The sequence below is a fragment of the Sinocyclocheilus grahami genome, unplaced genomic scaffold (genome assembly GCF_001515645.1).
Source record: "Sinocyclocheilus grahami isolate Dianchi unplaced genomic scaffold, SAMN03320097.WGS_v1.1 scaffold376.1, whole genome shotgun sequence".
Lineage (NCBI taxonomy): Eukaryota > Metazoa > Chordata > Actinopteri > Cypriniformes > Cyprinidae > Sinocyclocheilus > Sinocyclocheilus grahami.
In genome coordinates, this window is record NW_015505555.1 from 106,607 (window position 1) to 119,301 (window position 12,695).

At 33.6% G+C, this 12,695-nt stretch overlaps 1 protein-coding gene across 1 annotated transcript in view; it reads left to right on the forward strand.

The window, feature by feature from the left end:
* Positions 1 to 6,874: 6,874 nt before the first annotated feature.
* Positions 6,875 to 12,695, forward strand: part of scamp2 (secretory carrier membrane protein 2) — a 16,694-nt gene continuing 10,873 nt past the window's right edge. The window contains exons 1-4 of the mRNA XM_016230740.1: positions 6,875 to 7,018; positions 10,578 to 10,661; positions 10,954 to 10,992; positions 11,105 to 11,219. Of these exons, the coding sequence (XP_016086226.1) occupies positions 6,962 to 7,018; positions 10,578 to 10,661; positions 10,954 to 10,992; positions 11,105 to 11,219 (295 nt within the window). The 5' untranslated portion in view covers positions 6,875 to 6,961. The remainder of the gene's footprint in view (positions 7,019 to 10,577; positions 10,662 to 10,953; positions 10,993 to 11,104; positions 11,220 to 12,695) is intronic.

Here is a 12,695-nt window from a genome sequence, read left to right on the forward strand (position 1 = left end):
TCCTGCCCCCCCCCCCCCCCCTAAGAATTCTGAGTTTATATTTCGTTATTTTGTTAAGTAAAAAAGTCCAAATCCTTTTTTATTTTATTATCCTGTGGAGGAAATTGGCTTCCATAGATAATTTTGTTTTGAGAGAATTTGATGAGAAATGTTTGAGTTCATATTGAGATCTCAGATCTTGGTATCTTGGAAAAGCACTGTTTGGAACATTGTTAAGATTTCTAGAGAAAATTTTATTTCTCAGAAGTAAAATCAGAAAAACACTTACGCACTTAAGAAAAATCTCCATTTAATCTAATTGACTTCCATGAGAAACAACTGCAATATTACAAAGATCTCTTTTGTTTTTCCTTCCTAAGGAATTGTACCCAAATCAATTAAAATCAAAACCAGCACATTTATATTTTGTATTTGCAATCTACAATATACCTTTGCTTATCAGCATTCCAGTGTCTAACTTGTGTGTGTGTGTGTGTGTGTGTTATCAGAGAGATGGAGAAAGCGAACGAGGGCAGTTAGAAGTTGTACTGCAGCTTAGCTAAAATAGCATATTATTGTAGCCTAGAGCAAAAGAGAGCTTATTGTAAATCAATACATAATAAATCTAGCATTTTAACATTACATGGAAAGATCTATAGACACATGGACAAAAAGCAATGTCTAACAACCATCTCATAACAATTTCTCTCTCTCTCTTTTTTAGTTTCTTGTGCTCTTTGTGTTTAGTTTTACTCTACGACTGTAAAGCACCCTGGACAATGCACATTGTAATTATATAGTGCTATATAAATAAAATGACAAAATGATAGATCTCAAATTCCATGTCTGTTCAGTGCTTTCTAAATCACAGTGTAGCTTCATAACTTTTAAGGCCAGAAACATTTTATATCCGTCAAGGGCAATGAAATGAGAGCTGGGGCTGTCAAGCTCCAAAAGAAAATTAATTAATTAATAATTAAAAAAGCACCATAAGGTATCATAAACGAAGCCCATATGACTCATGCACCATATTCCAAGTCTTCTAAAGCCGTACAACAGCTCTGTGTGATGAACAGACTGAAATTGAAGTTCTTATTTGCTGAAAATAGCCCCCTCAGCTTTCAAAGCTCATCACTGACGCCAAACCTTGACATCTGCATCACACTGAAGAGAGTTTATCCAAAATGGAAGGAAAAATACAGATTAAAGTTTTATAAATGTTTTTAAACTCTACTTTTAAAAAGATAGATAAGTATTACTATCTTTTTGAGTTCCATGACTTTTTATCTCACAATTTTTAGTTTTTCTCTCACAATCTGGACTTTGATACTCGCAATTGAGTTAGGTATAAAGTCAGAATATAAACTCGCAATTGCTAGAAATATATGAAGCTTGTTTTACGTATATGAATCTTGTTTTCACCATGTGATAAAAAAATAATAAGAATTGATCACCAGTTTTTTATCACATGGTGAAAACAAGCTTCAAAGCCCATATATACTGTAAATATATAGGCCTATATATATATATATATATATATATATACTAAAAATCTGAATAAAAGTAATTAAAACAAAAAAATCTTACTGACCCCAAACTTTAATTTCTCTCTGACTTGGTTACTCACTTTTTGTCTATCTGTACATCAGTTTTCCCATCAGTCTGTCAATCCATTGCTTCCCATCCTTTATTCCTTCACTCCTTCTTTTTCTACTTCCTCCCACCCTCACAGCACTTTCTTGATGCGAGTTGGTTGGTTTAACCCTTAATCTACAGTCACGCATTCTCCTGGGAAAGGCACTTTGAAGATTCTCGTGGCATCAAGCCTTTCATATCCAGCCCTCAGAAGTTCTGATGTCTTTGTAAAATGTCCTTTTTATTCCCCCTCAAATCTAGCTGTATACACACCTAAAACCTGTCATGGCCAAGACGTTCTTCTGCTGATCAAGGAAGCGTACTGAGCAAGTACATCAAACTCTCTTCCCCCTCTCTTTCCCTCTGTTCATGCTCCCTCAGAACGGTGCCAAGTGTGCAAACGAGTAAGCAGATCATTTAAACGAGTCTTCAGGTAAGATGAGAGCGTGTCTCAGCGTGCCTGGGCTAAACGCCAAGCTCGAAAAAGACCAATGAGCGGCACTCAAAAGAGGACAGAGAGCATGTCCCTCTAGTTCCTCTTCTTTCTCCTCTCACTTCCTGCCTGTCCATCTGCTTGTCCTACAAACCATGTTTTTATGAATCACTTTATAGTCCCAATATCTGTCTGTGTAACCGTATAATAATCTCATCACCCTCTGAGACCGAACCTGGCGCCATACTGGGCTTCTGCCCACTGAGTGATGCTGTCTAGCATTTTCAGCGGTCATCCTCAGTAGAAGCTTTTATGCTTGGGTGCATTAGATGACAGGCAGTGGTGCAGGTGACCGGCCCAAAGACGAACTGCTTATTATAACCGTGACAGCGATTTTAAAAATGCGTTTGAAGGTGATGGATTACTTAATCATTGGAGCTTTATAAAGTTAGATCATTATGACTCATACAATATTTATGCTTGGGGATTTTAACAAACCCCTTAATGAACAGTTCACCCCAATTTTTTGTCATCATTTAGTTGTTCGAAACCTGTATCCCAGTTTTATTTTAGTATCACTGAGATACTATTATAGTTTCTATTCATGTTTTACATTTATTATTATTATTAATATTAAAATAGTTTTTATTTTTATTAGTGCTGTCAAACGATTAATTGCGATCCAAAATAAACGTTTTTGTTTACATAATATATGAGTGTATATTGTGTATATTTATTAGGAATATATAAATACAAACACATGCATGTATATAGTTAAGAAAAATATGTTATGTTTATAAATTAAATATATTTATATAATATAAAATATAAGAATACGAATATATAAATGTATAAACGTTTCAAAATATATACTGTATGTGTGTGCATTTATTTATACATAATTAATATACACAATACACATACATATATAATGTAAACAAAAACTTTTATGTTGGATGCGATTAATCGTTTGACAGCACTAATTTTTATATCTTCCATTTTCATTTAATTGTAGTTATTTTGTTGTGTTTTGTATATGTATATATATATATATGTGTGTGTTGTACATACATATATGTAGTTGTTGTTTTTTTGGTGTTTGGCTTAGTGTTGTTAGAATCATTATTATACTCTTATACCTTTTGTTCTTTAATATTTTGAATTGTTTTTAGCTTTACTTTTTGTTTTTCATTTAAATGTTAAGTTTTGAAATGTTGGTGTATGCATTTGTCATTTTTATTTAATCTCTTTATTTTTTAAATGTGTATAGGTAGTATTTATAGTTTTAGCTTTTAGTTTTGGGTCTGTTTTTAGTTGTTTTAATACTACAATGGATTGCTTCTGTTGTCCTCATTTGTAAGCAGTGTTGGATAAAAGCGTCTGATAAATCACTAAATAAATAAATAAATTATAAATATATAATTATAATCTTCAAGAATCGACTAAAAACACGTCTCTTCCATTTTTATTTGACCCTCTAACTCTAGCACTCTCTATTCTAATTCTATTCTTTAAAAAACTTGCACTCTATTCATTAACTAACTGCTTGTTTTCTTACCAAAAAAAAACAAACACACAAAAAAAATCAACTAAAACTAGCTTCTCTAATGTTTTTGTATGCCATCTATTTGTTTTCTTTTTATTTATTATACAATTAACAAAAGCAAAAAAAGGCCTTTAACACTAGCTTGCTCTATTCTATCTGTTTTCTTTTTATTTATTATATATTTTTAAAAAAAACTTTGCTACATGTTCTGAGTTAAGCTAGCTGAGACTTGTTATAGCACTTGTATATCATTGCTCTTTTGTTTGATTTTGATTGCTTCTATTGTCCTCATTTGTAAGTCGCTTTGGATAAAAGCATCTGCTAAATGACTAAATGTAAATATAAATAATTATTTTCATATTATAAAACAATAGAGAGAGAGAGAGATAGCATTTAATTCAGTATAATTAAAACGAAGAGTATAAAGTACTTCAGTATTGAGTATAATAAACAACATTTAACATTATAAACTATAAAATAAGTAAATGTAAAAAAAAATAATTGTAATAATATTATATGCTATAACAGCCTTTTTGCTTTACACGTTTACAAAACAAGTACTACTGTATACATTATGTTGGATGAAACTTGCTCAATAATATTAATAATTCTATAATACATGACATTGCCTTTTCCATCCTATCAAAATATTTGCAATACAACAATAATGCAAACATAACATATAAACATTCAGTTTAAATAAGACTATGAATGAAGTGAAAAACGAATTGCAAATGAACACAATTGTAATAACAAACAAAAAATATAGCTGCAAGCGGCGATGGCGGGCCCAAGCCATCAGTGCAAACGCCACCCCGGAGGCATCAGGAGAACGGTGCACAGCGGGCACATGCATTTACAATAACCCTCTGGCATTCTGGTTTTAAGGGATACGGCAATTAAAGGGTTAATCAAAACCATCAAGACTGTGAAACACACACACACAGAACAATATATAAAACTTTAGTAACACTTTACAATAAGGTTTCAGTTATTAACATTAACTATATTAATTAACATGAGCAACAATTATATAGCATGTATTATTGTCAGTCAATATTCAAAACTTAAACATTAAAAAATTGGTAACACTTTATAATAACTGCACACTATGAATCATTAGTTAAGCATTAGTAAATAGTCAATTCATCCTTTATAAAGCATTGTTCCAACAATAATAGGCATTAGTAAGCAGTTTATCAATACAGCTATAAATGTTTTGTTCTTGAGCATATCTATAATGTTTAATAATTGTATTTTCATACTTTATTAATGATCAATTTATCATTTCTAAATTATTACATTATTTACAAACCAGTTATTTAGGAGTTCTTAAGATCATTTAGAAAGTGTATGTAAATGATTAATAAACTATTTAAATGTACATTTATAAATCTTATATTTATAAATGTATAAATCTTATTATTTAAACACATGATAATAGTTGCTCAGTGTGTTAATAAATGCTTTATTAACACATTCCTGCTGTAATTCATGATTAGGTCAGGTAGTTATAAAATATTTAGAAGTTGCTAGCCATCTATTTTTGTGAGCTCATCTAAAGTGAGGATTGTTTATACCTTGTAAAGCATTTACAAAGGAGATATAAAATCTCATTAATCTTCCAAACAGAAAAGTTAATCAAACACAACACAGAGGGATACAGAACACAAAAATATTTTTTCAAGATTGAAAAAATTAAACTGTACAACTGTTCACTTGATAAAAAAAAGAAAAAGAAACTTCTGCAGTTTCATAGAAAAAAAATCAAGTGTACCATTTATTTTTTTTAATTTATTTTGCATCTTGAAATAAATATTCTGAGTTATGTATCCCTCTGTGTTGTGTTTGTTTATTTTTTCTGTTAGGAAGATAACTGAGCCTTTAAATCTCCTTTGTAATAGATATGCTTATAAATCAAGAACAAGGCATTTATAGCTGTATTTATAAACTGCTTACTAATGACTATTAATGTTGGGACAATGCTTCAGAAAGGATGAACTGACTATTTACTAACGCTTACCAAATAATTCATAGCGTGCAGTTATTTTAAAGTGTTACCAAATTATGTTGACGGTGCCCTGCAAATTAAGTGGTATTAGGATTTTTTTGTCCCTAAAACTGACAGAAAAGGATAAGTCCTAAGAGAGTTCTTAAGCTGTAATGAAAAAAACAAAAAACAATTACTGATTATTTTTTTTCTGGTGATTAAAGATATGTTTAAAAGTCTCTCTCTGTCACAGTGTTGGTTGTGGTGCCCTGGACTGGCCACTTGAGGGCGCTCTGTCTGTTCTATGTTGTATGTGTTAAACTCCATTTCCCATAGTCCCCTGCTTTAATTCTGCTCTGATCAGTAGCACCTGTTATCATTTACTCATTATCCCTGCTATATATACCATGCTCACTCTGTCTGTCATTGCGTCTGGATTACATTGTCTTCTTGGTTGGTGTTGTCGGTGTCAGGTTTCGGATTACATTTTGCAACGTTTTGTTCTGTTTTGTCCTGTTATTATTTGCAATAAACTGCACATGGAACTTACCCTGTTTCCTCCTGGCATTCCGTGACAGAATCCAGACGCCATTACTAGTTCCAGCAGTTTGTTTTTGTTACCTTTTTGGATCATGGACGATCGGATGGTTCCTCCTCCTTCGAAGGAGCGCAGGGCTCGGCTCCGGATGTTGGCGGACCTTCGCCAACGGGGGATGGACTTTGGAGATTTCGCTCAGTCCTTTTGGAGTCTTGCGGTAGGGATGGGACTTCATGACACGGATTTGAAGAAAATCTTTAATGTTAGTTTAGACAATCCCGTGCCTACTCGGGAGATGGATGGGCTTAAAATGCTTGACTTTTGGGGCCTCATTGATTACCTTGGTTACCGCAACTTGGTGATCTCATGTCGGTCTAAGTCTCTGGCAGTTCCCCGGGAGATGCAGGAGCCCGCTCCAGCCCCGGAGTTCACGGAGCCCGCTCCAGCCCCGGAGTTCACGGAGCCCGCTCCAGCCCCGGAGTTCACGGAGCCGCGCCTTAGTGGCTTGGGCCCTAATAAATAAATAAATAAACAAACAATGCGGATTTTTATAATAAAATAGGCTAAATTATCAATACAATTTACACAAAGTGCTAATATTTTCAAAAACTGTTTTTAGAAAATCGTTTTCCATTAAAAAAAAAGAGGTGGAATTTAAATTCACAATCAGAACATTTCATTTGTTAATACAATGCTTGCTATGCAAAATATTAAAGTTTACCACATGAACCTAGCGCACGCGCGTCCCGCTCTCAGAGCGGAAGTGCCGAGAGGAAGCAGCAGCGACCGCAGCTCTGGTGCCGCTCAGTTTGACTCTAAAGGCGGATAAAGCCAATTATAATGTCGGGATTTGACTCCAACCCGTTTGAAGATTCAGTCGACGTCAATCCCTTCCAGGTGAGGAACTCGGGAGGAGCGCTTCGGAGGGGTTCGAGCTGTAGTTTGGGGGAGTTCAGCGGGGTTTGTGCTGATGAGGGGGAGCTTTGGGTCAGATGAGTTCGGTTCGGCTGCAGACGTGTCATGGTCGCTGCTGCGCCAGTTAACGCTAGCTAGCTAGTTAGTTAGTTAGTTAGTTAGTTAGTTAGTTAGTTAGTTGTCGCTGGTGAAGGGTGGATCCGCGCATGTTTGGTGACACGCTGAAGGCCAGAGCGCCACTCCTGTTAATGTCACAACCGAGTGGAGCTCTATAACTTTATAACGGCCTGCCCTGAGAGGCTCTGAGAGGCTCTGAGAGGCTCTGGTCGCCTGGGATTCTTCTTCATGCGCACTAAAGGCCGCATAATCAAGCTGAAATGCATTAAAAGAAAAACACTCATGTTTCTGAATATATTTGATCAGGACATGCTGGGCTGCCGCTATGCTTTGTGCACAACAAGTGAAATAAGTGCATTTTCCATATTAAGGGAAAACAACAACTAACATGACAGATGATTAAAATATACAATGCAAAAGGTCAGGATCTCATCTCAGACTTGTACATTTGACAAATAACTTGTCAAAAAGTCTTGGTTAAAATGAATGTAAATATAAAATGTGTGTTTGTGTATATATATTGTATATTGCATGTATATTACTTGTTTTTTCTTTTGCATTTACACACACATACACTTTTTTTTGCAGTTAATTTCAATAAAGCTGCTGTGGGACAAATGCACAATTTATAAAAGTAAAAACATGGAATGCAATAAAACAACAATAATAAACAAACATATATGTTGCATTATATAATAATTATGCATTAAAGCATATATATTATTCACTGGTCGGGTTTTTACAGGGTATTTGACAAATGCACTTTTAATCAACCTTACAATTTCATTTTATGATTTTAAATTTTTTTTTGCAGTTCACTAATAAATCTGCAGTGTGAAAAATGCACAGTTAAAAAAAAAAAAGTAAAAACATGGCATGCACTAAACAATAATAAACAAATATATACATTATATAATAATAAATATTAATGTTTTTTTTTTGCAGTTGACTAATAGTTCTGCTGTTTGGTAAAAGCACAATTTAATAAAAATATTGCACGTAGTCTCTTAATTTATACTCATAATTTAGTAATAATAATAATATATTAAAATTATACACGCACATTATTATTATGAAATTATAACATGCTTAAATAATATGAATTTAACTAACATTTCATTTAAGATTAACTTTTTTTAAGAAGTCTGTTACGCTCACCAAAGCTGCATTTATTTGATATATTGTAAAGACAGTAATATTGTGAAATTTTACAATTTGAAATAACGGGTTTCTCTCAATTTATTTGACATTTGAAGTGTATTAAGTGTAAGCTGCTGACTGATGCACACAGACACAGCACAGGCTGCATTAGTTGTCCTGTGATATTCTCACAGTCTGTTTGTCATCTGGCATCTTTGTTGTTTTCGCGTGAATGAGCACCGATTTGTCGCCGATTTCGCAAAACCTGTCGGCGAGTGAAAAATCGGGCTAAAATCGTGCAGTGTGAACTCGGCATAAGGCGTCAGTGTTTCAGTCTGACCATCGGTTGATCTGCTGATAAGGAATCTGTAGTTAAAGGTTCAGATATCTGAATGATCGCGGGTTAATACTCAATAATCTCATTGACCCAGCTAGTTGAACGTCAGACATCTTTCTAGATCTGATTATAAAAAGTTAAAAGGTTAAGTGTGTCATTTCATGTTAAAATACTACGAATACTAACGCAATTAATTGCTAAAATACTTCTATCCTACTTCTGACGTATTGTGCTTTCTCCGATTTTAGATCGTAATAATCTATATTTGCGGAAAATGTAAAAATAATTGTAATAATAATACTATTGTGTTATCTAACAGCCTTCTATTTTCCATTTATAATTAACTGTAAAGTCGTGTATAAAATTTAAAATCGTTTTTGCTTTTTTTGCAGTTGACTTTAATAGTCCCACTCATAGTTTTAAAAGTCAAAATATGACATGATGTAATCTCTCAATTTTTATTCATTGTAATATTATATTTAATATTTTACAATTATAAATGTATTTATTTATAATTTAAGTTATTATTATTATAAAATTATGATTTGCTGAAATAATGTTTATAAAAGATATATTTTCTGCTCACCAAGGCTGCATTTATTTGATAAAAATACAGTAATATTGTGAAATATTATTACAGTTGAAAACTTTTCTTTTCTTTTCTTAAGTTTTAGTAATTTTGTAATGTGCTTTTTTCATTGTTGTTGTTGTTAATATTATTATTATTATTATTTAGCTTTAATTTCAGTTTTAGTAATTTTAGTTTTTGAGCTTAAATGTATCTTTTTCAGTTAGTTCTAAATTTTTGAAATTGTTCATGTAATATATATATATATATATATTAGGGCTGCACGATAAATCGCATGCGATATTTAACGCGCATCTTGTCAGAAAAGCCGGTTCTGTAATCAGCGGTAAATCTCCATCACCTGCGGGCTTTCACATTGAGCAGCATGCAAGCTGCGCCAAAAATCGCGCAAATATGAACAGCTACTATTGCGCAGCTCATCAGTGAACAACGGCTCTGAGTAGTTAATGCTGCTCAATGTGAAAAGCCGCAGGTGATGGAGATGCGTGTTAAATATCGCATGCAATTTATCGTGCAGCCCAAATATATATATATATATATATATATATATTAGTGCTGTCAAACGATTAATCGCATCCAAAATAAGTTTTTGTTTACGTAATATGTGTGCATACTGTGTATATTTATTATGTACATATAAATACAAACATATGCATGTATATATTCATGAAAAATATGTTATGTTTTATGTTAAATATATTTATATATATAATATAAAATATAAGAATATGAATAAATGCATGTAAATATGTGTATAAATAAAATATTTTTTAAATATATACTGTATGTGTTTGTATTTATATATACATAATAAATATACACAGTACACACACATATATTATGTAAACAAACTTTTATTTTGGATGCGATTAATCGCGATTAGCACTATTGTATATAATTTATATCTAATTAATTTAAATTTAAATTAAATTACTCAGTACTTCTAAATTTTATTGAATTTTTCATCTAATATTTAGATACAAACACACACATGTACATTTTCATGTATATTAATTTCTATATTATACATACATAGAAGGATGGGGCACACACAGTTAATAAACAATATTACTTATAGTGTGTGTGTGTGTATGTGTATGTATGTACTGTATGTGTTTAAGTAATATTGTTTATTATTAACTGTGTGCCCCGTCCTTCTGTGTATGTATAATATAGAAATGTATTATTATTTAATAATATTAATATAAAACTAATAATATAATTCTAATATAAAATTAATAAACTCTTTTGTTGAATTTGATTGCTTCCATTGTCCTCGTTTGTAAGTCACTTTGGATAAAAGCATCTGCTAAATGACTAAATGTAAATGTAATAATGATAGTGTTCATCTCTTTCAGGATCCGTCTGTCACGCAGGTGACCAACTCTGGAATCGATCACATTGAAAGTTTCAATCCATTTCCTGATGGCAACTCTGTGACGGTGAGTCGAGCACTCCTTCAGTGATTGTGTAAGATGAATATCTTGAGCAGAGTCATAATTGTGCTCTGAACTCTGATGTAATGAAGCAGTAAGCTACTTGAGGCCATGAGCTCCGCTGATTTTACCACGGTTAAACTCATTTGGTCCATTGTAAAACAGTTTTATATCTCAAGATACAACCCCAAGTAATGCTCCAGCAGCAATATGATACAAAATACCAGTGTTTTGCATTTTATCATGAAATAAATACAATTTTATCACATCGTTAAAATCCCAATAATTCCTGTCTCAGGCCGCCGTCCTGCAGCCGTCAGTGGAGCCGCGTCCAAAGGTCAGCGTCTCTCTCTCTCTCACACACACACACACACACACACACACACACACATCCATCAATATACCAGTCTGATTTTAAAGGCTGTAACGGGCCGTGTCTGTCTGCGCAGGCCGTGGCTGCAGCTGCGCAGGGCAATCTGCTCAAACAGCAGGAGGAGCTGGAGAGGAAAGCAGCCAAGCTGGAGCGACGAGAACAAGAGGTGCAGAGCAGAGGAGCGCTGACAGGTAACACACACTAGGGCTGTCGTAAAAAAAAATCGAATTTCGAATATTCATATTAGGGATGCACGATATATCGGCCACCATATCGTTATCGGCCCATATCGGCTCATTTTTTCTGTTATCGGTATCGGCCTGATAAGAAAATTTGGCCGATATCTTAAAGCCGATAAATAATGCATTATTTCCTTCAGAGACACTTCAGATGCGCGCTGTTCGTTTGCAGCCTTTTCCAGTTGAACCCACTGGATGCGTCGCTGCTACATTGTTCATTCAAAATATTGCGGAAAAAGAGAACATCATTGCGGAGAATGTTGTTTATGTCAAAAGTTAACCGAAACCAAGCCGTTAACACAGAACACATATTTATCACATTTTCTAGAGGGACATCTATCACCGTTGAACTCGCCGCATGGTTCGAAAGCTATGTAAAATTAACGTAAGTTCAACTTTTAAAAAGCATGTCTCGAGACGTTATGGCGGTTTTTCCCCATCCCACTGCATCTTTGTGATTGGTTTTCGGTCCTTTGTATTAAACTGTACATACATGCATGATGCTGTTTTGTTTCCGTTTGTTTAAGCAACTTAATTATATATGGTTCATAAACATTATTTGAAACATTATGCACTTTCTGCATCTCATGTTTTTAAATAAAGAAAGGACTCTTTGTGATTGGTTTTCGGTCCTTTGTATTAAACTATACATACATGCATGATGCTGTTTTGTTTCCGTTTGTTTAAGCAACTTAATTATATATGGTTCATAAACATTATTTTAAACATTATGCACTTTTTTCAAAGATTGTCGTGTTATTTTATTGCTTTGAAGAAACGTGCATTAGTAATATTTTGCTCGACGCGCCCTCTAGATTTTCCCCATAACTGAAATTATGCCCTTTAAATTTGAATATTGATAATATTTCAGTACAAAATTTGAATGTAGTTTTTCAGTCATTTTGACAGCCCTAACACACACCACCCTCATTCTGCCGTGTGAATACTAGGAGCCTGGATGACCATACAGTCATAGGCGTAGCTTGACGTTTGAGTTTGGGGGGGCCAAACCGAACCGGTGGATTTGGTCAGACGTACTTTTAAACACATTTTAGTTTTGCTATAGTAAATCTACATATTCACATTCACATAGAGCAGTGGCAAATGCGTGAGGTTGTCATGGTAACCACATACCTTGCCCACAAATTACAGCTGCGCTTCTATTCTGCCACACTAAACTTAGCAATAAACACGTTTAAAATGCACAATAAACATGTCTGTCAAAACGATCTCAAAGGAGGCTTTTATTAAGCAAATCAAGGAGTGAATTACTCATCCACTGTTTTTAAAACAGACATTTGTTGGGCTTGATTCAAGTTAATGCACAATGAGGCACACAGGCACACACTAGTGTTATTGAATATACGATAAACAGTTTATATTCTAAAATCTATTTAAAGGTTGTGTTCTGTGTTCAATTGTTCAATA